Genomic DNA, 27,081 nt, shown 5'->3' on the forward strand with positions numbered 1-27,081 from the left:
CAACATATGCAAAGCTACATCAGAGTCCCACATCTTGCTGATTTGGCCACTGTTAAAGTTGCCTTCTATGGTCTGGTACATGACCCTCATGTGATAGGGACCATAGATGGAATCCACATTGCCCCAGTGCCACCCAGGAGTGAACAAGTGTATAGGAACCGTAAAAACTTCAATTCCACCAATGTGGAGGCGGTGTGTCTAGTTGACCAATATTTCACACAAGTGACGGTCAGGTTTCCTGGGTCTGTGCATGACTCCTACATACTGCGGAACAGCACCATCCCACACATGATGGCGCCACTACGGAGGGACCGGGTGTGGCTCATCGGAATGTATCCTTTCATATGTGTGCTCCTCTGCTCTCAACACTCTTCCCAACCTGCACTACATCCTCCTGGTCTTGACATGGCTCTTACATCTGTGCACACAGGTGACTCCAGCTATCCCACATTTCCTGGCTACTGACAACCATGAGGGATTTGACGACAGCTGCGGAACATAGTTACAATGAGGCTCACGGTAGGACAAGACAGGTGGTTGAGCAGACCCTTTGCCTCCTGAAGGCCAGATTCCGGTGTCTGCACATCTCCAGAGGTGCTGTACTCTACAAACCACAGAAAGTGTGCTAGATCATTGTTGCTTGTTGTATGCTACACAATCCGGCCCTAAGACATTACATCCCATTGCTGGGTGCAGAGGGGGTGACAGCTGTACCAGTGACTGATGAAGGGGACATGGGGAATGATGAGGAGGAAGATAATGAGGATTCAACTGACTTCAGAGCAGAGCCTTGGCTTCCTGTACTTACAGTCTATGTGTGTTGGTTTAGCATATGTGACGCCCATTGTGATTGCTGTCCCTGTCTTGTTCTACTTTCAGGACATTGTTGTGGTGTACTCTGGTCCCTGCCTCACCTGTTGCCTCCCTTGATCCATCTCTCCAGCCACTGCCTGCTCCATTGTTGTCCTTTCTACATGTTGCTCCCACTCACACATACAATTACAGGACATTGGGTTAACTGTTGCACATGTGATGCCAGTATCTTTCATATTCATAACAATAAAGACATAGGCAGTAACTGTGTTCAGTGTGTTTATTTGGGAAGTACAAGTGCAAGGGGTGATGAGTGGGTTCATGGCGGGGTGATCATTGGAGTACATTGGCCAGCTGTGGCTAGTCGATGTCCAGTGTGGTGGCCATGGGAGAACGAAGAGGTGACAGTGGACAGTCAACCGGGTGCCTCAGTGACACGCAAGGGAGAATGTTCAGGAGAGGGTCTCTTCCTGGCGGTGGTCTTTGTCTTGGCATCAGTACTGGCTGGATGTCTGGCTGGACGTCCTCACTTGCATGGGGGCTCGTCGGCTACAGGTGTAGGGTTGCTGGTGTCCTGTGGGTCCTGTGGCAGGGCCTCCATTCCACTAGCTGTCGCTGACATGGAGGGCTCAAATGGGATGTGGGTAACGGACTGGCCTGCTGGTGGGAGATGGACTGATGCAGGATGGTGATGAGTTCCTTCAGCTGCCCTGCCATGAAGGCCATTGTGGCATTGTGGGTCTGCTACTGCTGCATGGCCTCATGCAGGCATTCTCTCTGCAACCTCTGGGTCTCCTTCACAGTGGCGAGGATCTGGGCCACGGTGTCCTAAGTTTGGTTATGTGCACCCAGGACTTGGGTGATGGCCTCCTGGGCACTCAGTTGTTATGGCTGCTCCGACCTTTGGATCACTGATCATCTCCCACAGCCCTTAGCCCCCTGTGCCTGTTCCTCTGGCACAGTGTGCCCACTCCCAGTAGCACCAAGCCCTTCATTGTCTAGGTGTGTGCCCTTGACTTTGGCCTCTGTACTGTGGGGCACACTTCTGATTGTGAGGAGCGTGGGGCACAGGTTTGGGGAGAAGAGGCTTGCTGAGGTGTTGTAGCCACATGGGAGGGGAGTCCCTTGCATCCAGGGTTGGACTGCTGGGAGTGGACTGACCAGTCGCCCCAGATGGCCACTTTAGCCTTCATCCCAGGGAGGGCTGCCTGACCGTGGCATCCTCTGCTGCGTGGCAGTGGCAGGGTTACCTGTGGATAGAAAGAGGGTGAGTTTGTATGTGGATGTATAGTTGCCATTTCCATGGTGTGCTGAATGCAGTGACTCGATTTGCAATGATGGCTATGACAGCTGCAGCACTGCAGACATTGATTTGAGTATGGGGATTGTGCCATGGTTTCTATGTGCCATGTAGCCACTATGCAGTTATACAAAGTGACCAGAGGCAGGTATTTTTTGTTTTTTTGTCCCTTTATAACTTTGCACCCGTTTGACGAATAATTGAGAAGCTTTGCAGAGCTGCTGCCCCATTTGATTTTGGGAACATTTAAAGTTTGCAGCATGTGATCAACGGGGTGTAAAACAAAGGGAGGGGGGTCCCAAAACAGGCTTCAAATCCAATGCATTTTCAATAGACTTTTGTATTTGGCATAGGGCAAAAAACGTCAACTGCATTTTTATGAAATTTGGCAGAATTACATATTAGGATGCTCAGATGATTATGTGAGGGAACTGCAGGTAAGAAGAGTGAATAAATGTTAAGTTATAAGGATTTTCAACGTAGTGAAATCTTGTAGCACAATACTGCTAAAAGTAGCAAGGAAGCAGAAAGAATAAACTAGACTGCATACTTAAAGTTTAAGATTTACTGTATGAACAACTGAAAGACTCATTTGTGGCCCCAGGCTAATAGAAACCTATAAGCAAATACATCACAAATAGAATACATCTTAATCTGCATAAGCTTTCTTTGCATGCTCTCTGGCACATCAAATAAAACTGTGCCCAACAAGCCAAGCAAAAAACATCTTTCTCATGCATCCCTGTGCAACAAAATGAGAAATTACCCTAGCAGTGAGCCACACAAACTAATATTTTGAGAACATGTAAATTGGCCACTAGGAACAAAATATTAATCTCAATTTTTACAACAATAACAATGATTACATTTCATTCACTTCAACCTTCACATATTGCACAGTTATACTAAATGTAGCAAGGAAGCTCAAAGAATAAACTAGACTGCATATGTAAAGTTTCAGATTTACTATGTGACCAACTGAAAGTCCGATTTATGGCCCCATGCTAATGGAAACCTGGAAGCAAATTCATAACAAAAATAATTCATCTCAATATACATAAGCTTTCTTTGCATGCTCTCTGGCACACAAAATAAAACTGTGTCCAACAAGCCAAACAACAAACATCTTCCTTATGCACTCCTGTGCAACAAAATTGAAAAATAACTACTATATGGAAGAATACCCACCTGTTTGGCAAGTCACCACAAAACTCTCCAGATCTATAGCATTTTCTACATTTTGAGATGATGCACATTTTATGGTGAATTGTTAAAGGGAGTGCAAAGATATAAGTGTGTCAAAAAACATATTTTTTCAGCAATACATTATCCATAGACTATTGTATTTGATTTTGCACAAAAGCGGCTGAATGGATTTACACAAAATTTGTCAGGATTATACATTATGGTGCAGAGATAATGTTTTTTAAAGTATTTTTGAAGTTATACGGCAAATAAACTTAGTGACATCTATAACCGTGGTACTTTTATGGAATTTCACTATATTTTGTGGAACTACTAGGGTTTCATTCTCGAAAAACAGCCATTATCCAATTATATACTGGCTTTTCATCACCATGTACCACAGTATACTGCAAAGGTGTCACTGGATACCATGACCCAAAATATAACAAAGGACTACCTGTATTATTGGATTGCGGTGGCCTTCTGTTGATTTTTAAATCTTGAGAAATACAAGGCAGTGCAACTCACTATTTTGTATTACTCCTCACACCATAATCTACCTTGCTGCTAAATTTCACATACATTAGTGTTAACGCGTCCCTTTATGACTAATTTACTCACTTTGGGACTCGTTTTAGTCCAATGAATCTTTTGACCCTGATTGAAGACACCTTAGGACGAGATAACTAATCAGCATGTCAATCAATATGTCAATAACGTCATCAAGGTTCACAGTAATACGACAATTCAAATAAGTCCAAGACATTTTAAAAAACTCAGAAACCACCATGACCTTGCAGTCATGAATAACCACACCAGTTTAGTACTATTATTTAAAGTTTATTTCCTATTGATTACAATTCTACTATCAAGTTTATTAGTCTCAAAACCAAGAAACACATTAGCATAGTCACAATGTGGCAACTCTGATAAGATTTCATCAAAGCAAGAATCACGAATATTAGAACATAGCACGGCGTCAGCATAGGTTATCCTTAGCAGAGCATCATCATCATGTTATTCAACAAAGCATAGATTCAGTCATTTATCTATTTGCGTCAGTTTAGTGAACGCCTCATCTAACCTCAAATCAGCATTGGCATGTTGGGCTTCATGTAAAACAATTTAGTAACACCAATTTGGAAAACATCTAACTAGGGTCTCTGTCAAAAGAAGTAGTTGGTACCTAGAAAGGAAAAGCAAACAGACAATTACAATTTCATTGTCATATAGTTACCCTCCGTATTGAGTCAGCACTCAGGTTCGGTCTTCGTCCTCAGGACATCAGTTGATTCGCCATCAGGAATTCAGCAATCGGGCAAAAGGGGCACTTCCCTCATAAGGAGGTAAAGTGTAAACGGGCAATTATAAGGCAAGTATGGTTCTAAGAACCAAACAGCAAAGGCTTTATGCAGAATGACAAAGTGTCTGGGTCATAGCAAATCGCATCAGCATCTCCCTAACTCTCTCTCCTAGTCTCCTATTCTCCTGTTCTGATGTTCTAATTTACTTCCTTGTGTCAAGGGTTTTTATCCCTTTTCTGTTGTACAGTCCCCTAATTCTTCATTGGTTGAGGGGTTGCACCCCACTATCTCTATCCAATAGATTTTCAATTACTTCATTGAATTTGTCACCCCATAACTGTTCTCACGTAGTTTATTGGTCCTTATGATTGACGTCTTCAGCGGGTAGAAAGTCCGGTATGATTTCATACTCTTGTGGTCTTCTTTGAATCTTTAGTCAGTGGTTCCATTGCCTGTACCAGTTCAGGCGACCTTGTACCTGCAAGTAGTCTACACTGTTAAGTTCAGCAAGAATGTTTCACTAAGCCAGTTGAAGTTCATGGGAACAGATCTACTATAGTTACATTCATCTTCTAGTTTGGAGAAAAACAAGAGTTCATGTTCTTCAGCAAGTCAGCACATTGCACGTTAGAAAAAAAACATTTAATATGAAACCGGGCAGCTAGGCCTCGACTCATGCTAACTATTGCCTAATGATTTATTAGCAAAACTTTAACATACAATCTTTTAATATTAGTGCAAAATCATATCCTAGTATAACATTTCAACATTATTAATCAGTTTCATTAGTCATTGTATATATTGACGGCCACTCCCCGTGGGCACATATCAAGCACACGTTTTAGCAAAATACATTAATACATTTTCTATGCAGCATTTATTACGCATTAGTTCGTAAACATTACATATTAATATAGAATATATATAAGCTACGCTCTCCCATTAGTATGCCACACCACTGTAGCCACTCCACTATAAGCTGTTCCACTCTATGCCACTGTACTCCACGCCACCCCACTCTACGTTATTACACTGTATGCAACACCACTACACACCAATCCAGTCTACGTCACTCCATTGTATGCCACTCCATTGAATGGTACTCCAATATACACTATTCCACTCTACACCATTCTACTGTATGCCACTCTACTCTACTCTATTCCACAGTATGCCCCTCCACCCTACAACACTCAACTGTACGCTATTCTACTTTTTGCCTCTTCTCTGTACGCTACTCCACTTTACACTTCAGTGTATGGCACTCCACTCTGTGCCACTTCATTCTATACTATTCGTCTGGACCCTATTTTAGTATATGGAACTTCACTGTATGCTATTACACTCTATCCTACGCCATTGTGTGCCACTCCAGTCTACTTCACTCCATTATAAGCAACTCCAGTGTATATTACTCAAATATACATTATCACACTCTACACCACCCCACTGCACTACACTCAGCTCTATGCCACTCCACTCTACATTGTTACACTGTACACAACCCCACTCTATGCCAGTCTACTCTACTCTATTGCAGTGTATGAATCTCACTCTATGCCTCTTTAGTGTACATCACTTCACTGTATGCCACTGCGCTATATTTTACTTCAGTATGTGCTATTTCATTCTACGCCATTCCACTGAATGCCACTCCTCTCTATACTATCCCATTGTAGACCACTCCACTCTATGCTACTCCACTATACCCCTCTCCATTCAGCACTATTCCATTGGATGCCATTCCACCAGTGGCAGCTCCTCCATTATGGAAACATGAAAAATAAAATTGATAATAAAACAATTTTATTATCATTTCATTTTTCATCATGGACCTAGAGCCGAGTTTTGTGGTCCGGACAGCCTAACAACAGCAGGTTCAGCTGCAGGTATGCTGGGCACTGCAGGTGTGCATGAGGGTTTGGCCTGTTGTCTTAGGACGGCCAAACCAACATGTGCGATTTGTTTACTCCAGACTCCAAACCAAGCTGTGTTGCACACCTGGGTGGAGAACAGCTGGCACCGGCTCCCAGTCCCTGTGGAAGCACAAACCCAGCCAGCTCAGAACAATCCTGTTTCTGCTCTCAGGCTGTCTAATAGTATTACTGGCATGAGAAAAGCATCTGGATTGGCACAGGGGAGTGTGGGAGTCTGTACACTAGGAGCAGAAGAGCACGGAGGTGATGAGGTGGAAGGTAAGTTTTCTTTTCTTTTGTAACTGTCCACTGTGCTGCCCCACCACTTTTCCCTGATAGCAGCTGCCACTGCACTCCACTGTATGCCACTCCACTGTATGCTAATACACTACCCCACTCAAGTGTATACCAATCCAGTCTACACATCTTCACTGTATACCACTGCACGCTACTACACTATATTTTATTCCAGCCTACACCAGTCAACTGCACACCACTCTCCTTTGCACTATTCCACTGTATGCTACTCCACTATACTCTACTCCACTCTATACCACTCCAGTGTGCGCCACTCCACTCTATACCATTTCATTCTACGCTAGTCTATTGGATGCCACTTCACTCTACGCAACTATACTATATGCTATTTCACTCTACCCCACTCCACTGTACACTACACCAGTCTAGACCACTCCACTCTATACCACTCCACTCTATGCTATTCCACTCCATGCTATTCCACTCTATGCTATTCTACATTATGGCACTCTACTGTACTCCACTCCTATGCAACCCCACGCCATTCCATATCACGACACTCCATTCTACGCTATTACAATGTAAGCAACTTAAATCTTTGCCCTTTCTCTTTTATGGTATTCCACTCTACCCTACTCTACTGTGCACCACTCCACTGTTTGCTATTACACTCTATCCTACCCAAAAATACACCAGTCAAGTCTAAACCACTTCATTGTCTGCCACTCCACTGTGCACTAAAACACAATATGCTTTTACACTTTAAGCCACTTCACTGTATGGTACTACACTATACACTATCACAAGCTACACCTCTCCACCATACACCACTACAGTCTACGCAACTCCACTCTACGCTATTCCACTTTGCAACTCCACTTTATGCTACTCCTATCTAAGCCACTTCAGTGTAAACCTCATACACTCCCTACAACTACACTCTATAAAACTCTACTACACTCTATGCCACTCTTTTAGACTCTTCTTCATTCTATAGCCATACACTTCATTGTCCAAATTTTCGCTTAGCTCTATGCCCATACACTCCATTATACAACACTCTACTCCACTCTACAACAGTTTTCAACACTATATGACACAGCACTCCACTCCACTGTACAAGATGTCACTCCAATTTATATCAGCTTCCTTGATGCTACCCTAAACCACCTTAATCTGTGCCACCCCACTCTACGCTAATCCACCATACCCTACTCCACTTTACACCACTCCACTGTACACCACTCCACTCTACGATATTCCACTCTATTCTACTCCATGCTTCTGCACTCCACTGTACAGTATTCCACTGTATGGTACTTTACGGTAATCCACTTTACGTCAATATGGTATATATCACTCCACTCCCCACTACTACACTGTATGACACTCTCCTCCACTATTATAATACCCCCATTCTATAAAAGTCTATTACACTTCATGGAACTCTGTGACATTCTGCTCCACTCTATACCTGTACACTCCGATGTACAGCACTCTGTTTCACTAAACAACGCTTTCCTATATGACACAGCACTCAACTCTACTGTATAAGACACTGCTCCAATTTATGCTAGTTTACTACCTACGCTAAGCCAGTGCACTCCACTCCATGCCACACTAGTCTATGATAAACGAATACACTCTATTGTACTTTACTGCACACTATGTTACACCACTCCACTTGACTCTACTTCACTGTACAAGACTTTACCACACTCTACACTACTATACAAAAATCCATTCTATGCAGCTCCACTGTTTCACACTCTAATGTACTCTATGCAACTTCACTTCACAACACTCTACTACACTGTATGCCACTTGCTGAAACTTTACTCCTTTCTATACCCCTTCATTCCACTGTACAACACTGTACTATACTGTATGCCATTGTACAATGCTCTATTTCACTCTACTCCACAAAACTCTAGTCCACTACACAACACTGTATGCAACTCTTTGTATGTCACTGCACTCCACCTTACTCCACTGTACCCTGACACAGTGCTTCAGTCTACTCCACTCCACTACTGCACGTCGCTCCATGCCACCCAGTGACATTGTGCTCTATAACACTGAATGTCAATTCACTGTACCACACTCCACAACACTGTACTATATTGTACACAACTCCACTCTATAAAAATCAACTAGGCTGCATTCCAGTGTACTCTACTGTAGCCTACACAGTCTTTCCTGTCTGTATTTCAAAAGATCTATTCATTGTAAGAGTCTGCCTCCGGAGTTCATCAACAACATCATGTGAACAGAAATAATTTTGTTAGTGCACATTTTGCTACATGTGATGAGAGAAGAAAATGAAAAACAACATCCCTCTGTTGAGATTTAAGATGGAGTCAGGCTTGTGGGCCTTGTGTGCCCAACTTTAATAAAATATAGGGCCTGATTTACAGCTTGGTGGATGGGTTACCCCGTCACAAATATGATGGGTATCCTGTGCCTTATTACAAGCGCATTATATCCTTGGTCACTTGTAATAGGGTGGAAAGGATATCCATCACCACGTTTGTGGTGGAGTAACCCTTACACCAAACTCTAAATCAAGACCCTAATTATATAGAGTGCAGTGTATTCGTTTTAAACCAAAATGTTCTTGATGTTATTCAGGCATTATTAATTAATCAGAAATATCTCTTAAAGGTTCGTGATGAAAGGAAATATCGCTTAAAGCCATATTATTGCTTTTCTGTTTGTACTCTGACTGATTTGTTTTCAGTATCAGTGATGTTTCTTTAGTTGCTGAAAGTAAGAAGTATGACGGTTCACTCCTTTGCACCTGTTTACTGATAATGTCCCAATCATTTCCCTCCCTTACATTCTGCGTTTGGGGTAGCTCCATTTCCACTGATTAACACTGCCTTGTTTGACACAAAAGGATAGTGTCTGAGCTGTTCACAAACTAAGCCTTCTTTGTCATCTGTCTCATTGGCAGGTTGAGATTGTGATGTCACTGCTATCGATGTTTTGCCCTCCACTGTTTGAAACGATTGCTGTTATGGAAGACTACCACCCACGTGTTGCATTGAAATGGCAACTTGGTCGGATTTTCGCTCTTTTTCTTGGAAATCTTTACACCTTTTTGCTTGCTTTGATTGATGATGTCAACTTGAAGGTGAGTGTGGCCAAGAATCGTGGACAAATCTTTAATGCGTAATTAGAAGTGCACGTCTTATGTCTCGAGCTAAAGGAGATGGGAATTCAAAGGAAGCAACTACCACTTCGTCTTTCCAAACTAATAATAAACTTTCTGTGGTGCACAAATATTTTACAATAGATTTTGCACAGGCCATAACTTTATTGCATCATGACTGAGCTCTCTCCAACACTTCATCAAGACTTTTTGTGAAATCTGCGAAGCATGCTGCAAATTATGTATTAAGTACAATAAATGCAAAGTTATGCGACAAATACAGCCACAACATCAGAAATTTACACTAACCCTGACCATTGTTTCATCGACAGTCTATTCATAAAATGTAAACAAAACATACATGTTTTAGTTCCAGTCAATATCAATTGTTATCTGACCCTGAAAGAGAACAGCTTCCTTCTAAGAAAGAATCAGTTTCTTAGCAAACCAAGGTTTTTTTTCTTATTTTTATAAATGTCTACATTCTTAACTAAACAGGTACTTAGTATATACACCATTCTTTCACTATTTTCAACAAAATTTCTGTGTTTAAAAAAGCAATTTCTTGACACTAACTACGCCCAAACAAACATATAGGCCCTCATTCTAAGTCTGGCGGGCGGCGGAGGCCGCCCGCCAGACTTCCCCCCTCCAAAATACCGCTCCGCGGTCCAGAGACCGCGGAGGGTATTCCAAGTTTTCCCCTGGGCTGGCGGGCGGCCGCCAAAAGGCCGCCCGCCAGCCCAGGGGAAAACAACCTTCCCACGATGAAGCCGGCTCGTAATCGAGCCGGCGGAGTGGGAAGGTGCGACGGGTGCTACTGCACCTGTCGCGTATTTCACTGTCTGCTATGCAGACAGTGAAATACTAGCGGGCCCTCTTACGGGGGCCCCTGCAGTGCCCATGCCATTGGCATGGGCACTGCAGGGGCCCCCAGGGGCCCCGCGACACCCCCTACCGCCATCCTGTTCCTGGCGGGCGAACCGCCAGGAACAGGATGGCGGTAGGGGGTGTCAGAATCCCCAAGGCGGCGCAGCATGCTGCGCCGCCTTGGAGGATTCATTTGGGAAGCGGGAAACTGGCGGGAGACCGCCAGTTGTCCCGATCCGACCGCGGCGTTACCGCCGCTGTCGGAATGCTCAAGGGAGCACCGCCGGCCTGTCGGCGGTGCTCCCGCCCCCGTTGGCCCTGGCGGTTCTGTACCGCCAGGGTCATAATGAGGCCCATAATGTAAAAAATGCATACTGAGTAATCAGCTATTTAGGGCCTCAGTTAAATCTTGGGCGGTGGCCTGCTCGCCACCAGGGTGTTGAAATAAATTAGTCCATCACCCTGTTCGCAGTGTCGAACCACCAGATATAGAAATATCCTCTGTTCTAGCATTGACAATAACTGCTAATGCGTTGTAGATTTGACATATGGTTCCGTAAACATGACAGAGCCATCTGTCAAACTTACATTATATATTTTTTTGTTTTCAAAAAGAAAATAACAAAGCAGAAAAAAACAATGCCCCACTTGCCATGGGAGTTTCTCTTCATGGCCAAAGGGGCACTATGCACTTTTAAATGATGTCCCTTAGCACCAGGTTTTTCCTGGTAATAAAGGACATTGATGAACAATGTTTGTTAACCCATCTAAATTAGATAGGAGGACATTAGCCACACTCTTGCTGGCCCTTACTCCATCAGGACATTAGAAGAGTTTGAACACATTGGAGACGGAATAGTCTCTGCCATTATCATACTATGGTCTGCCTGAATTTAAATCGGGCTGGGGACAATAATGTTGGCAAGTAGGTATTTCCCTCTCCCTCAATATTTAAATGAGACTCTTAGTTGTCATCTCAAGGGACTAATGGCATTTATAAACCCTTCACTCTTCTGCTTTATGGCTTTTGTTGTCAACAGAACCCCATGATGGCAATATTGGTCACATAGTTACCTGTATGCTACATGGAGGTAAATTAATATGTACTTTTTTACTTCTTCTTTCAATTAACAGGAAATTACAGTGGTGTAGATGAGGGATGAATATGAACCTTTTGGAATTGCTCTGTGATAACTAAAATTGGGTTAAAATTAACATTACTGCGCATAAGGTACATTTGGGATATATTTATCACAGTTTTTTCCTTGCCCTTGCACCACACAGGGCGATGCAAAACTTAGAATAAGATTTACAGAGCCACGCAATGTAATAGTGCAATGCCCTGTACGGCTTGGTAAATCTGGAATAATGCAAGGCAGCGCAAGTTGCTGCCTCGCGTTTCTCTGCCTCATAGAGGCATTCAATGGGTGGAGCATGGGTGTTCCATGCATCCACCAATGGATTTTGGTGCATTCCAAGATTTACCATGAATGGTATACCTGGGACTGTGTCAACATGCTATGCCTTCTGAGGGGAGGTGTAACGAGGCGAAATATGCTTATTTCTCTTTGTTGCTGTCAGCACACATAGAAAGAGAAGAAAACATCTGATGTGTCCCTTACTGCACTAAAACAATATTGCCTGCAATGCAGGCACCCTTGCACCATGGTGCAAGGGTGCCTGCATTGGTAGTAGGCAGCACATGGTGAGCCAGCGAAAGAAGAGGACAAGACTGCAACATATGATGTAAAATAAGGCACATTCCAGCCCTTTTCCTGTTACAAATGCAGTGCAGCAAGGTGTCTTGCTGCGCTGCGGTGTGTGACATATTGATAAATCTGCCTGTGTTTACTTATGAAAGTAATGCTGTAGCAGTGCTAATGACCTCAGATTTTTAACAGTGGTTGCATAGTATTCTCAGAAGCATATAAATACTACATCACAAACAGCAAATAATGATTTAGCATTCAATAGTCTGGGAACGATTACAAGTCTGGCGGTCACAAGACTGCCAGTGTTGCCGTTGAAATGCTACGGCTGTGGCGGTCTGAATGCCACATTACGAGTTTGGCAGGTGGACCCGCCAACAGACTGTCGTCTCTTCCAGGATCCAAGATCCCGATGGGCTGACAGTCCTGGTTGTAATCAGCCAGGGCGGCGCTGAACTCAACGGGAAACATCACTTATAATGCGGAAAATGCAATAAGATGCATTTACCACGATGTCTTTACAACTCATATGCATTTATCATGCATGGCTTTGCCATGCATGCCTTTACCACAAATATACCTTCACCACGCATGCTTTTAAAACAAATTTCGTTCTAAAGGCATGAATGGTAAAGGTGTATGCATGGTAAAGGTTTTAAAGGTAAGTATTAAGTGGGTTGAGTGATATATATATATATATATATATATATATATATATATATATATATATATAGTGTTTAGGGTGGGTAACGGTTATTGGTGGTAAATGCATTTTTAAGTTTCAGGGTGGGTATGGGTTTTTGGGTGGTAAGGGCATTTTTAGGTTTTAGGGAGGGTATGGGTTTTGGGTTGGTAAGGGCATTTTTAGGTATTAGGGTGGGCATGGGTTTTGGGGTGGTAAATGCATTTTTAAGTTTCAGGGTGGGTATGGGTTTTTGGGTTGTAAGGGCATTTTTAGGTTTTAGGGTGGGTATGGGTGTTGGGGTGGTAAGGTCATTTTTAGGTTTTAGGGTGGGTATAGGTTTTGGGGTGGTAAGGGCATTTTTAGGTTTTCGGGTGGGTACGGGTTTTGGGGTGGGAAGGGCATTTTTAGGTTTTAGGGTTGGCATGGGTTTTGGGGTGGTAAGAGCATTTTTAGGTTTTAGGGTTGGTACGGGGTGGTAAGGGCATTTTTAGGTTTTTGGGTGGGTATGGGTTTTGGGGTGATAAGGGCATTTTTACGGGCGAGCAAAAAACACTCCGTCCTGTGTTGTAATCTCTCTTTGTGCTTCAACCCAGGCCCATGTTAGGTCAGTTTCTTTCATTGGTTCGTGGGATTGCCTTTTAAAATCTGCTTGCTTTCATTAGTGAAAGGCATGCAAAAGTTGTTCCTTTTCCGGTGTTTAGCCCTCCTCGAGCGCAGCGACCAAGTACTAAAAAACACAGGAGGCTCAACGTTTTCCGTCTGTTTTTTTGACTACTTTTTTCCTTTTTTCACAGCGCGATACCGCTGGGTAGAAGTCGAGCGATAAGCATGACATCCACCCTGTTACATAGTTAATTGCACTTTTGCCGGTTACATAGATAATTGCACTTTTGCTGCTTACCTGGATAATTGCACTTTTGCCAGTAGGTTTCACTGCGAGTGAACTTTTATTTTCCTTTGTGTGTCTGCTTTGCACTTGCAGCCATCAGCTAGCTTATGTGGAACATTTACTTTTGAGCTTATATGGCAAGAAAAGTCCAGTTAGTTATGTGAAACTGTTTTATTTTCATTTTCAATTTATGTGGCAAGAAAAGTCTGGTTAGGAGTTTACAATGCTAATTGCTCTAGCTCAAGCAAACGCGAGACCGGTTGCATTGCAAATGCTTGTTTGTATTTTAGGGTGGGTATGGGTTTTTGGGTGGTAAGGACATTTTTAGGTTTTTAGGGTTGGTATTGGTTGGGGTGGTAAGGGGTGCTTAGGTTTTAGGGTGGTAACCCAGTGAGTTTTGGGGTGGTAAGGTAATTTTTAGGGTTTAGGGTAGGTAGGGTTTTTGGGTGGAATGGTGTGTTTGTGTGTGTATATATATATATATATATATATATATATATATATATACCAGCCACTCCCTTCCAATACGAAGAGGACCAGGACACTTCCGTTAAATATAAATCCAGTTTTAATTAAGCAAACAAAAACTCCAACGCATTTCGTGACAAAGGCTTTTGCCGAAACGCGTTGGAGTTTTTGTTTGCTTAATTAAAACTGGATGTCTATTTAACTGAAGTGTCCTGGTCCTCTTCGTATTGGAAGGGAGTGATTAGTATAAGTAAATTTGGGTGACTCGGAGCTGTGTTGTAGCATCCGCACTCTGAGGAAGTGCTTGTGTTTATATCTATATATATATACACACATACACATATATAGAACTATATATATATATTACATATGTATATATACGTATATATGTATATATATGTGTGTGTGTGTATATATATATACACACACACACACACACACACGTATATATAATGCATGTTATATTTACCTCTACTTTATACCATGCATATCCCTTTACCAACTATACCTTTACTACGAAATGTTTGTGGTTAAGACATGTGTGGTAAAAGCACATGCTTTGTAAAAATATTATGTGTTAAGTGCATGCGTGGTAATGACCATGCATTGTATTTACTGCGTTGTAAAGGCATGCGTTGTAAGTGCATGTGTTGTTCCATCATACATCCAACTCAACGCCATCATGCTGATTAAAACCTAGTTCTCCACCTGCCTTTTAATGGTGGCTTTCCCACCACGAAAAGAGTGGTGGAGAACAAGTGCCGGGGACTGCAGGGAAGCCCCTCCACTGCCCATGCTCATGGCATGGACAATGCAGGGCCCCCTGCACAGCACGATTGGAATGCACACTGTCTGCTTTGCTGGTGCTGGTCGGCCGTGTCTGTGCTGTGAGATAACACTCAGTTTCTTCAAGGGAGCTGAATGCTATCTTTTAGGAATGTTCCTACTGGTCTGAACAGCCGGAAAGCTCTATTTCAAGGTTTCAGCCGATCAGCCATGTCAGACTGAGGAAAATCTTGTAATAGGGTGGAGGGGGATGCCACCGCAATGGCAGTGGAGTCCTCTCCGCGAATCTTGTGGTCGCACGTTGGGACCACCAAATCTCATAATCAGTCCCACTGCCAGGGCACTTAATGAAATACAAAATTCATTATAACATCAACAGCAGCAAACCATATGTAGATTATGGATGTACATTTAAAACCATCACCAATTTAGTGTAAGGTAATTATAACCAAAAGAGCTGTAGTAGACAATGTAATAGGCACATTTGTAAACACATCTTTATAAATATAAGAATTAATGTTGTCACCAACTAGGAGGCTGTACTTTTCCACAATTTCGGTCTTTGTCTCTGAGGATCCCTGAGGTTCCCTGATGTTTTGATTTGTACCTGAAATTAACAACCCCCGATCTCAAGGAACTAGCCACCAAACTTCAATTTAATTCTCCTTAGAGTCATCTCTGGTGCAGCTTAAGGGAAAAAATTCTGCAAAATGTTCTCTCTAGTCTATAGTCCTGATTATGTAGCCCCTCGGCCCCTTTTCAAAGGTAAGGTGGTGGCTGATGGCAGAAAATATGCAGCTTTTGGGGTGCAGTACTCACATCCAGAAGTGGCACCCACTGACCCACATGTGTTACACCCTCCCCTTTGGAAATAGGTGTTACAGGTTTGGGAGGGGTAGCCTCCCTGGGCCACTGGAAATGCTTTGAAGGGCACATTTGGTGCCCTCCTTGCATAAACCAGTCTACACCTGTTCAGGGACCCCCAGTCTCTGCCCTGGCATGAAACTGGACAATGGAAAGACAGTGATCTCTCCCCTGTCCATCACCACCCCTGGAGTCGTGCCCAGAGCTCCTCCAGATGGGCCCTGGGTTTTGCCATCTTAGATTCAAGGTTGGCAGGGAACTCTGGAAGCATCTGAGTGGCCAGTGCCAGCAGGTGACATCAGAGCCCTAGCTAGGTGACGAATCCCCCTCTCAGGGCAATTTAGGGTCTCTCTTTTGGGTGGTTCCTCAGATTCAGATTGCAGGACTCCAGCAGGAATCCTCGGCACCCTCTAGTTCGACTTCTGACCAAATAAATTGCATCTGAACTCTTCAGGACCCTACAAGCTGCAACAAAGAAGTAAGGCACCTTCTGCAACATTGTATCTCTTGCTCCTTCCAGCAACTGCAACATTTGCACAGTTGTGCATCCTCTGAAGACAGTCCGTCTTCAGCCTGCATCAGAAGAAAGAAGGAATCTCCTTTGGGGTGAACAAGTCACTCTCCTGCCTCTGCAGGCACCAACTACAATGATGACTGGCTGTATGGATCCCCTCTCCTGCTAAGCTGCGTGGATCCTGCATCATTGGTGGTAGACTGAAGTGCTCCTGATGGGCCTCTCTTCCAACTGTCCAACTTGGGGGAAGGTAAGCCCTTGCCTGCCCATGCAGGACAGTACCCCCATGCACTACCTCATTTGCAGCTGCCAAGGCTTGTTGGCATCCTTCCTCCAAGATCCTCATGCATCTTGAAGCTCCAGCCCCCAGCACTCCTTCCTGAGACACACAGCTCCCTGAGTAGTTCTCCAGTGGCGTGGGAGCCCTTTTTGTAGTGCTGCATGGGCCTCTTCTGCGACTTTTCTGTCCCCATTCTGTGGGTCTCCTGTGGGTGCTGCGTGGTCTTCTGTTGGGTCTCTGTCTTGCTGAGGGCCCCCTCTGATTCCCCCTCCTGGGTAGAGTCCACCTGGTCCTTCCTGGTCCCTGGCAGTGCCATTTTCCGCTAACCGCAAGCTTTGCATGTGCCAAGGCTTGTTGGTGGACTCTGACCAAGCAAACCTGACTGCAATCCTCCATCCGGCGTGGGACATCACCTGCACCCTACAGAAACGCGACTTCATCTTCTTGGGTGCAGTGCTGACTTCTTCTTCTTTACCAGTAGTTCACATTGTGCACCTTCATCCGGGTTGGTAGGGGCTCCTGCTCTTCCTGGACTCTTTTGTGCTTCCTGGACTTTTCTACAGGTCCTCTGGTACAGGAATCCACTCTTGGTGTCTTGCAGTCTCTTCTGGGTTTTGCAATATTCTTCTTTACTTCTCTGTGTGTTCTGGGAAACGTACTGTGATTTACTCCTTTTTCCTGGCCTCAGGGGTGGGTTGTGGTGCTTAACTTTGGGCTTTCCTAGTACTCCCAACTCCCCTCTACACACTACACTTGCCTAGGTGGGGGACCGACTTTCGCATTCCACTTTCTTTATATATGGTTTGTGCTCCCACTAGGCCCATTTCTAACTATTATGATTTTCACTATTTGCACAGTTTTAATGCCTATTTCTACATACTAGTGTATATAATTTGTGTATTACTTACCTCCTAAGGGAGTATAGCCTCTATGGTATTTTTGCTATTTGTGTCACCAAAATAAAGTACCTTTATTTTTGTAACACTGAGGGGGTTATTCCAACTTTGGAGGAAGTGGTAATCCGTCCCAAAAGTGACGGTAAAGTGACGGATATACCACCAGCCGTATTACGAGTCCATTATATCCTATGGAACTCGTAATACGGCTGGTGGTAAATCCGTCACATTTGGGACGGATTACCACCTCCTCCAAAGTTGGAATAACCCTCTGAGTGTTTTCTTTCATGTGTGTAAGTACTAAGGCCCATATTTATACTCCGTGCTGGATTTGCATCATTTCTTTTACGCAAATCCGGCACAAACTGAACTCCATATTTATATTTTGACACTAGACTCGTCTAGCGTCAAAATTTTGGAGTTAACGTAATTTTTTTGCCTGCAGAAAACTACCTTGCATCAATGAGATGCAAGGTAGGCGTTCCTGGGCACATAATGACTCTAAGGCCCTTGCACCTTATTTATCCTCCCATGCAAAAATCACGCACAGGAGAAGGAGGGCCTTAAATAATGGCGCAAAGCCTGCTTAGCGCCATTATTTAACGCCTGGGTCAGGGCAGGCGTTAGTGGACCTGTGGGACATGTTCCATGATTGAACATCATGGAAACAGCCCACAGGTGCCCTTCCCTGCACCCAGGGACACCCCCACCCACCCCCACCCACACCTGGAGGACACCTAAGGATGGGGGGACCCATCCCAGGTAAGTCCAGGTAAGTTGTTATCATTTTTTTTCAAAGTGCCATGGGGGGCCTAACTTGGGCCCCCCTACATGGCACTGTGCCCAATAGCCATGCCCATTGGCCTGGGGGGCATGACTCCTGTCTTTCATAGACAGGAGTCATGTCCATGGGGTTGGGCGTCAAAAAAATGACGCTAGTCAGGTTAGAGTAATTTTTTTTACTCTAACGTGACTGGCACCATTCTTTCACGCAGAACTTCCAGTTATCACTACGCCTCCCCTACCCAGTTAGTGTAAATTATTTTGACGCTAACCGGGCCTTAGCACCGGCTTGCGCCATTCCTTAAATATGGTGCCCACTGGCGTCCTGGAATGATGCTAGCCGGCGCTATACTTTTTGAAGCAAACCTGCGCTAACGCAGGTTTGCTTCAAAAAGTATCAATCTGGGACTTACGGGGTCATTCTAACTCTGGCGGGCGGCAGAGGCCGCCCGCCAGAGTTCCCCCGCCAGAACACCGCTCCGCGGTCCAAAGACCGCCGCGGTGATTCTGGGTTTCCCACTGGGCTGGTGGGCGACCGCCAAAAGGCCGCCCGCCAGCTCAGTGGGAAACACCCTCCCACGATGAAGCCGGCTCCGAATGGAGCCGGCGGAGTGGGAGGTGTGCGACGGGTGCAGTAGCACCCGTCGCGAATTTCAGTGTCTGCTAGGCAGACACTGAAATTCTTTGTGGGGCCCTCTTATGGGGGCCCCTGCAGTGCCCATGCCATTGGCATGGGCACTGCAGGGGCCCCCAGGGGCCCCACGACACCCCATACCGCCATCCTGTTCCTGGTGGCAGAACCGCCAGGAACAGGATGGCGGTATGGGGTGTCAGAATCCCCATGGCGAGGATTCATGAGGGCAGCGGAAAACCGCCGGGAGACCGCCGGTTTTCCTGTTCTGACCGCGGCCAAACCGCCGCGGTCAGAATGGCCTGCGGGGCACCGCCAGCCTGTTGGCGGTGATCCCGCCGACCCTGGCCCCGGCGGTCCTTGACCGCAGGGGTCAGAATCACCCCCTTAGTGTGACTACAGTGGTATTGCATGAGCTTTGCATGTCTCTGGATAAGCCTTGGCTGCTCATCCACAGTTACTTCTAGAGAGCCTGGCTTCTAGACACTGACTACACTGCACTGATAAGGGATACCTGGATCTGGTATAAGGTGTAAGTACCATTAGTACCCACCCCACGCCAGGCCAGCCTACTACACTCAAGAGCCTATGTTATAAGAATACACTTTATTTCTTGCCAAAGAAAACCACTGCAGAATGTACTTCCCTGGTAGCATGTCGTCACACCTTCCGGCACAAAAAAAATCAATGGAGGCGTTTCATTCTTCTATTCGTGCTGCAGAATGCAGCACGCATAGAAAGAGGAAAAAACGAAGAGACATAAAGGTATTTCTCCACGTGAGGTGTGGGCTTTTGACGCATCTCCAGGTATACAAATCCTTGTAAATCTTCATGTAAGTCAAAATCCATCGGTATTGCATGGGAACAACCACCGCAACGCCCATGGAACGCCTCTTTGACACAGAGTAAGGCAACCAAGCATCTTGGGCTGCATTGCCTTACTCTCTTTCTACAAACCCATGAAAAGCCACGCAAAGTGGCTTTGTGTGGCCTTGTAGACATGGGCCTGCACCACGGGTGCATCAAACAATGTTTTGCCCACTCTGCGTTATACTTGTAACATGAAGTTCTGGCAAAACTTTGTTGGTCATTCTAATCCTGGCGGTAAAAACCGCCAGGGCGAATGACCGCGGTAGCACCGCCAACAGGCTGGCGGTGCACCGCTGGGCATTCTGACCGCAGCGGTTCAGCCGCGGCCAGAAACGGAAAGTCGGCGGTGTACCGCAGACTTTCCGCTGCCCTTGAGAATCCTCCATGGCGGCGGAGTGCGCTCTGCCGCCATGGGGACTCTGACACCCCCTACCGCCATCCTGTTCCTGGCGGGTCCCTGCAGTGCCCATGCCAATGGCATGGGCACTGCAGGGGCCCCCGTAAGACTGCACCCGTCGCACCTTCCCACTCCTGAGCCGGCGTCCTTGTGGGAAGGCTGTTTCCCACTGGGCTGACGGGCGGCCTTTTGGCGGTCGCCCGCCAGCCCAGTGGGAAACCCAGAATGACCGCTGCGGCCTTTCGACCGCGGTACGGTCTTCTGGCGGTTCCCGCTTGGCGGGCGGCTCGCGCCGCCCGCCAACATCAGAATCACCCCCTTTGTCTGCTGTGCAGGCAGAACTTATTCTCGAGCACAGCTCACCAACTATAAGTTGGCGAGCAAGAATTGCCATCCCCCGGTGCAATGTCTGGGAGTACAGCACCAAAGAAATAATGCCTGCTGGCATGCTGCAGGGTGCTGGTCACGCTGATTTTGCAGCACAGAACAAGCTCCAGGTGATAAAAATAATAGCAAGCAGCCGACATCCCAATTTCCACCCCTTTGTGGAACTCTGCTGAGTCTCACAGAATTTTTAACTAACCCTTCCGGAATCCGGTTAAGTGAAGCTCGGCAAGTTCGGCCCACCCCTAGTATTTGGTTGAAATAATTGCTAGAGGGTGCTTGGAGGTGTGTGGTAATGGGAGAGTATATGGGAATAGACAAAGGTTAATAAAAGTTTACAAAAACACATTTTTGTCAGAATTTGCCCTTAGTCATGCGAGTAGCTCTCTCCTGCTTATCGAAGGCAATTGATTTACTACCCATTTCTCTCCCTATGCCCCTGTGATCCTGTTATTCGTTTTCCAGCATGAAAGGGCCATCTCTGTGGCTGACAGATGCAGAGGTATAGGAGGAGACTGGACAAACTAACATGGGGGATCTGTTCCTGAATGAGAAACTGGTGGCGTTTGAAACACTGATTGAACAATATGAGATTCCCAAGGGCCAGTTCCTCCTCTATGCGTCTGCCAAGGGAGCAATCAGAGATGCCTGGGAAACCAGTGGCTGAACTAGCCATGCCCCAACTAATACAAGCACTACACACGATGGGCAGGGGTTGCAGTTTAATTATCTGGCTCACCAAAGCTCTAATAGCACACACACATACAGACATCCCTACAGCCCATTGAAGGATATGTGGGAAACTAAATGTGGAAGGCTGCCCCATGATAAGAAATGGGAACAGGCCCTGGCCTAACCATATAAGACATCCCATAGCACCCCCCACAAATGCATTTGCTTTTACATTCTCCATAAAGCATAGTAGTCCTCTAGGCAGCTGGTTGACATCTTTCCAGGGGTCATGGACATCTGTGCCAGATGCAGAGCTCCAATGGCAGAACTGAGACATATATTACAGGACTGCCTGCAGACACATATATACTGAGCTACTATACACTTCCAGTTTGGAACGAGCCACATGAATCACAGGCATCTCATCCTGGGAGGCAGGACCTTAGGGAATATATGCCACACAATGCAAATGCAGAACTAATACATTCTTTTTAAATTTGGCACTTATGTTAGTCAAAAGAATGATCACGGCATGCTGCAAACTCTCTAATCCCCAGAGCCTGGATCAATGACTAAACATATTCTCCCACTAGATGGAAGCTGAAGAGGTGGCATAACACAGAGAGGATGCGAAGGGGGCTATGCCACTAATGATGGCGCAAACCTAGGAGGCACTGCTCTCTTGGTTGATTGACCCACCCCTAAATCCTCCTCTGAGCCCCTGGCTATGGATTCCTGCACTCCACCCTCACGATAAGTACCTACTCCACCCTTCATTGAGACTTTACTTTAGCTCACTTACTTCACTTCACTTATGACCACTCACTTCTTTATACCCCTCCACGATTTAAACCTGAGCGATACATATTTAGCTTCTTTTTCACCCTCACTCTCCACCCTCCTCCCTCACCACTCTCTGCCCTCCTAGCCACCTTACTTTAATCCGTGGGACCAATCAGCTTGCCTACGTGTTTAATCAATGGACCGGGAATGCTTTAAGGAGGACTGATTTGTATTCTGAACAAGCATTATACTTGTAACAGCTTGTAATATGTATGAGTATATGTTATGACTTTTAAAACTCCAAAAAATAAACAGGTTAAACAAACCTTTCTTGTATGTTAAATGTTAATGTTGACTATTTTAGACATGTATTTTAAATGTAGAATTTTTTTGTACTGCCCTATTAACTAAAGTTTTGATTAATTTTTATTTACTTTAGATATATTAAATTTAAATACAATTATTTTTCAGAGGTTTAGTAAAATTACTTGAAGTTAGATTTATTACTACTGTTTTAAAATAATATATTATTTATGTATAATTCATATATATATATATATAACATTAAAATGATTTTATATACATTTAAAAATTATTTTTTAACATTATTTTTCATATGAGTTTTCATTTAAATCCCCAGCTGCGTTACTGTTACGACAGTTAAGGGTCTTTTTGGCTGCCATAAGTGGAGTCTGTGATGAGGCATGAGATTAATTTTTTGTGAGTGGGCGTATGTTAATCCCTGAACCTATCCTTAACTCTCCTTTAACCCTTCTTTACTCCTCCCTAAACTCCTCCCCTTTAGTCATAAGTATCCACTATTTTACAGCCATTGCTCCCATCCCACCCACATTTACTTCTAAAACGGGTACCTAGGTGTGTGAAGGTCTCCAGAGTTGGGGCGGGGATCTCTGCACATAAATGATGGAGGAGGAGACATACACTGCTTCATGTATCTTAATGAATAGCATTTTTAGTATGCTAGTAAGGCAACTGGAGTACTACTAAATACACTACAAAATGCAGTTTGTGAATAGATCCTCTATTGATTTCTTCGGCGTTATGGTACACGTCAGTTTTTTTTACTCCTGCAGGGCTAACATATCCTGTTTCAAATCAATTTCAAGATCAATGGGATTTATTGCATATGTCGATGAATCTCCACAGCATTAATTCCTCATATGGCTGTTGAAGATCATCTGTAAAGCTGTGTGCTAAGCGTACATTGTGATAGGGTCATTGTGTCTACAAATCCTGAGTGGTTGTGGCTGCTTGTTTGGTATAACTCTTGTTAAAATTAATTGAAAAACCAGCGTATATGGTTTACTCAGCTAAAGCATGCTATTTATTTTGGCTGTGAATTAGGACTTCAACCTGTTGGGGAGATAACAGTGCAATAGAAGAATGGACTGAAAGAAATGGAATATAAACAGTTTCTCTTGTCTGATCTTTCAAAAACAAAGACAGGCACCGAATCCACCAACAAAATGTAGAATGAGCAGGCCACAACCTTGAACTACAAAGATGCAAATTAGTGGCTGTTGAAGACAAAAGATCCACTGCATAAGACATAAGAGGAGCTGCAACATATATTTGAATATTGCCAAAAGGCCGATGTTACTAAAACATTTACAGTGCAAAAAAACAAATTCTGCTAACATTTTAACATCCACCAGGAGATGCCTTGAAGAACTGTTCCTAAGTATGACACGATAACTCAGTGAGATCCTTCTGATGTTTTTTGAGTCATTTAGAAGTTACCATTTGATCTCCATTAACATGAAACCTTCCCATGACTGTCTAATTTTCCTCACTCCATTTCATTCTTCATTCCACCCAATTTTTCCAAAAAAACAAGGAGATGATGGAACTGATTGAAAAACTAGGGGCATATTTATGGAAGGTGGCAGTGCACTGAGTGCAGTGCCACTTTCCCTGTGCCCCTTATCACCCCCCTACTGCCACCATGTGTGCACCGTATTTAAAATACGGCACATCATGGTGTAGGCTAGGGGGCAAAAGCCTCATTTTTCATGATGCTATTGATGTACTCTGCAAAATATTGGCGCTACTCCTGCAGAGTACATAGGGCCCTACTCTAAAGAATGAAAGCCCCCTTTCAGTGCCTGCTCTTGAGCAGGTGTTAAAAGTGCAGTTAAAATGGTGCAAGGGAATCTCATAGATTTCCTTTTGCCATTTTTCCGGCTTCCCTAATGGGGGAACGCCCCCTTTGCATACATTATGCCTGGTGCAAGCATAATGTAGTGCAAAGGGTTACAGAGTGGCACAATGCTTACTTTGAGCCACCCGGTAAATAAGGCGGGTATTTCAGCCTTGTTGGTCCGCATTAACGTAAAAAACCATGACGTTAATGTGGCGCAAGGTGGCACTAGGGCATTATAAATATGCCCCCTAGTATCCTACCTTCTTGCAGAGCTCTTTCAGGTGAGTGCTAAAGTAAATCCTTCTTTCCCTTAAGGAGGATATCATTAATTACTGGCTTCCTTCAATTAAGTAATTTGTCAACCCCAAAATCACATCATGACATATCCTCTAAAGAAAGCAACAGCATCTCAGTACGACATGATTGAATACTGACTGACGTTCAAGATATCTTACTTCAGGGTAATTTTGGAAAAGAATGCCACCAGACAGCTTCAAGAGCATGTAAATCTAAATGACGTCATCAATAGCCATCAATCTGGGGTCATATGTAGAGTGGTACAAAATTGCCTCTGGTTGATGTCAGAGAAAAACTCTTACTCTTATTTAATGAGACCCAGAAATCAATCCTCATCAGCTTTTAACAACATTGAATATAACATACCGCTGACAATGCCTGGGGAGTTCATATCTGCTCTGGAATTAATTGGTGTCTTCCATTCCAATCACAGCAGAGAAGTTCAGGTTTGGTCATTAAAATTTCTGTGATGCTGAGTGACATACCGAGTTCCACAGAAGTCATCCTTTTTCTCTTCAAGCACATTTAGACAGACCTCCATCCGCAGTATCAGGAGTCCCTCAAAACGTATTACAGGATGATGTTTTCTGAGGATGAAAGAAACCTTCCTTTGCATGAAGAGAGCTAAGAATCTTAAAATGGTGCTGGAAGGAGCCAGAAGTCCTACAAATCATTAAATACAAACTCTTATGACTCACTTACATTTCTATTTTTTGCAAGCAAGAGTCACGATAGGGCAGTGGTCAGTTTGCTCTCTCCCTTCACCCTTTTCACTCTACCTCCAAACAGCTTGCAGTGTAAAAATTGTGGCGAACTAAAGTGGCTGAAAAGTAGTGCAGAGTGCCTAAAATGAGAGTCATCATATTTTCATGTATTTTTTCCCACTTTGATAAACTTCATACCAGATATTATCTCCGGATAAGGTGTCTTTTATCAGTGAGTTTTTAAAGTATACTAATGCATAGAAATGACAAAGAATTCCTGTGAGTATTATATGTTCCTAAGTTAAAGGGATTCCCAGATGGATTCATAACAAAATGTAAGGAAAATCCAGTTGTGTGGATTATATAGGAGAAGAGTGAATTACTTTCTCCACAACTACTCAAAGGAAAGTTATTATATGTGGCGAAATATGCTATATCAAATATGCTATATCAAAGACGAATGCATGGGCATGGGCTGATGTTTTTTTTAAATGCAGCTTCAACAGTGGGATAATTTGAGTCTGTGTATTTAAAAGGTGGGGGAGATGAAGATGAAACCAAAGGAGTCAGTATTAGATTGACTACAAGCAATATAGGCACTACAGTCAACTAAAATAAAAGAAAATGCATATAAGTGATTGATACTATTGCCTGATAGAAACAGTCTGCATAATCAATTCAGGCATAGTGTGCCATATGATGAACAATTAAATATGGCCCCAGGAACTGTCAGTTTTCGGACATGGGAAGACGTATTATTATTAGAGACTACTTTTTTACACAACTTATGTTTTTCGTTTGTGTTTGATTTCATTCATCACCTCTATACTATTTTTGTCACTCCCAGGCCAGAGTTAGGATTTGTATTTGAATTCAGTTAACCTTTCTGTCATAGTGCAAGCCCTTTTCATATATTCCCCCGCCCACCTTACCGGACTAAAATGTTCTGCAAATATTAAATGAACACTGAATAGATTAAGGATCTGTTTGGCATATAGCTATGGACACCATAATCTGCGAGGTAGTAAGAGTGGTGATTGGGCACCAAAAGCAGTGTAGAAGACCCTACATAACACAGAAAGTTGAAAGCATCAACTACCACTATGTTGTCTAAACTTACCTATATGCATGTTCACTTTGAGGATACAATGGTAATAAATATTCAACATTTTGTTATACCTGTATAAATAACATCTTGATATTGTGCTAGGTTGCGTTAGGGATATATAACGATTAGTGAATCACTGAAGCACTATGACAATATCCAGTTGTATTTTTTGGTATAGTTCAGGACTATCAATTATTGCACAATAATTTTAAAGCATTGTAACTTGATTATTGATTTGACTGCAGGCTGTGTTACACTGTGGCCCATGTGTTTATCCACTGCTTTCCATGGTTCTGTAAGGAAATATTCTGTGCACACGGCAAACAAGATCATGTTTACATCAGAGTACCTGGGATTAGGCATTCCCATGTGGAGCATCCTACTGAGGAAGCGTTTT

General features: G+C 44.0%; 1 protein-coding gene across 1 annotated transcript in view; it reads left to right on the forward strand.

Annotated features, from left to right (window-relative positions):
- The window catches only part of LOC138301836 (transmembrane channel-like protein 2-A), a 536,847-nt gene that overhangs the window by 413,954 nt on the left and 95,812 nt on the right, over positions 1-27,081 (forward strand). The window contains exon 13 of the mRNA XM_069242355.1: positions 9,733-9,912. Coding sequence (XP_069098456.1) covers positions 9,733-9,912 — 180 coding nt within the window. The remainder of the gene's footprint in view (positions 1-9,732; positions 9,913-27,081) is intronic.

Source organism: Pleurodeles waltl, chromosome 1_1, assembly GCF_031143425.1.
Source record: "Pleurodeles waltl isolate 20211129_DDA chromosome 1_1, aPleWal1.hap1.20221129, whole genome shotgun sequence".
NCBI lineage: Eukaryota > Metazoa > Chordata > Amphibia > Caudata > Salamandridae > Pleurodeles > Pleurodeles waltl.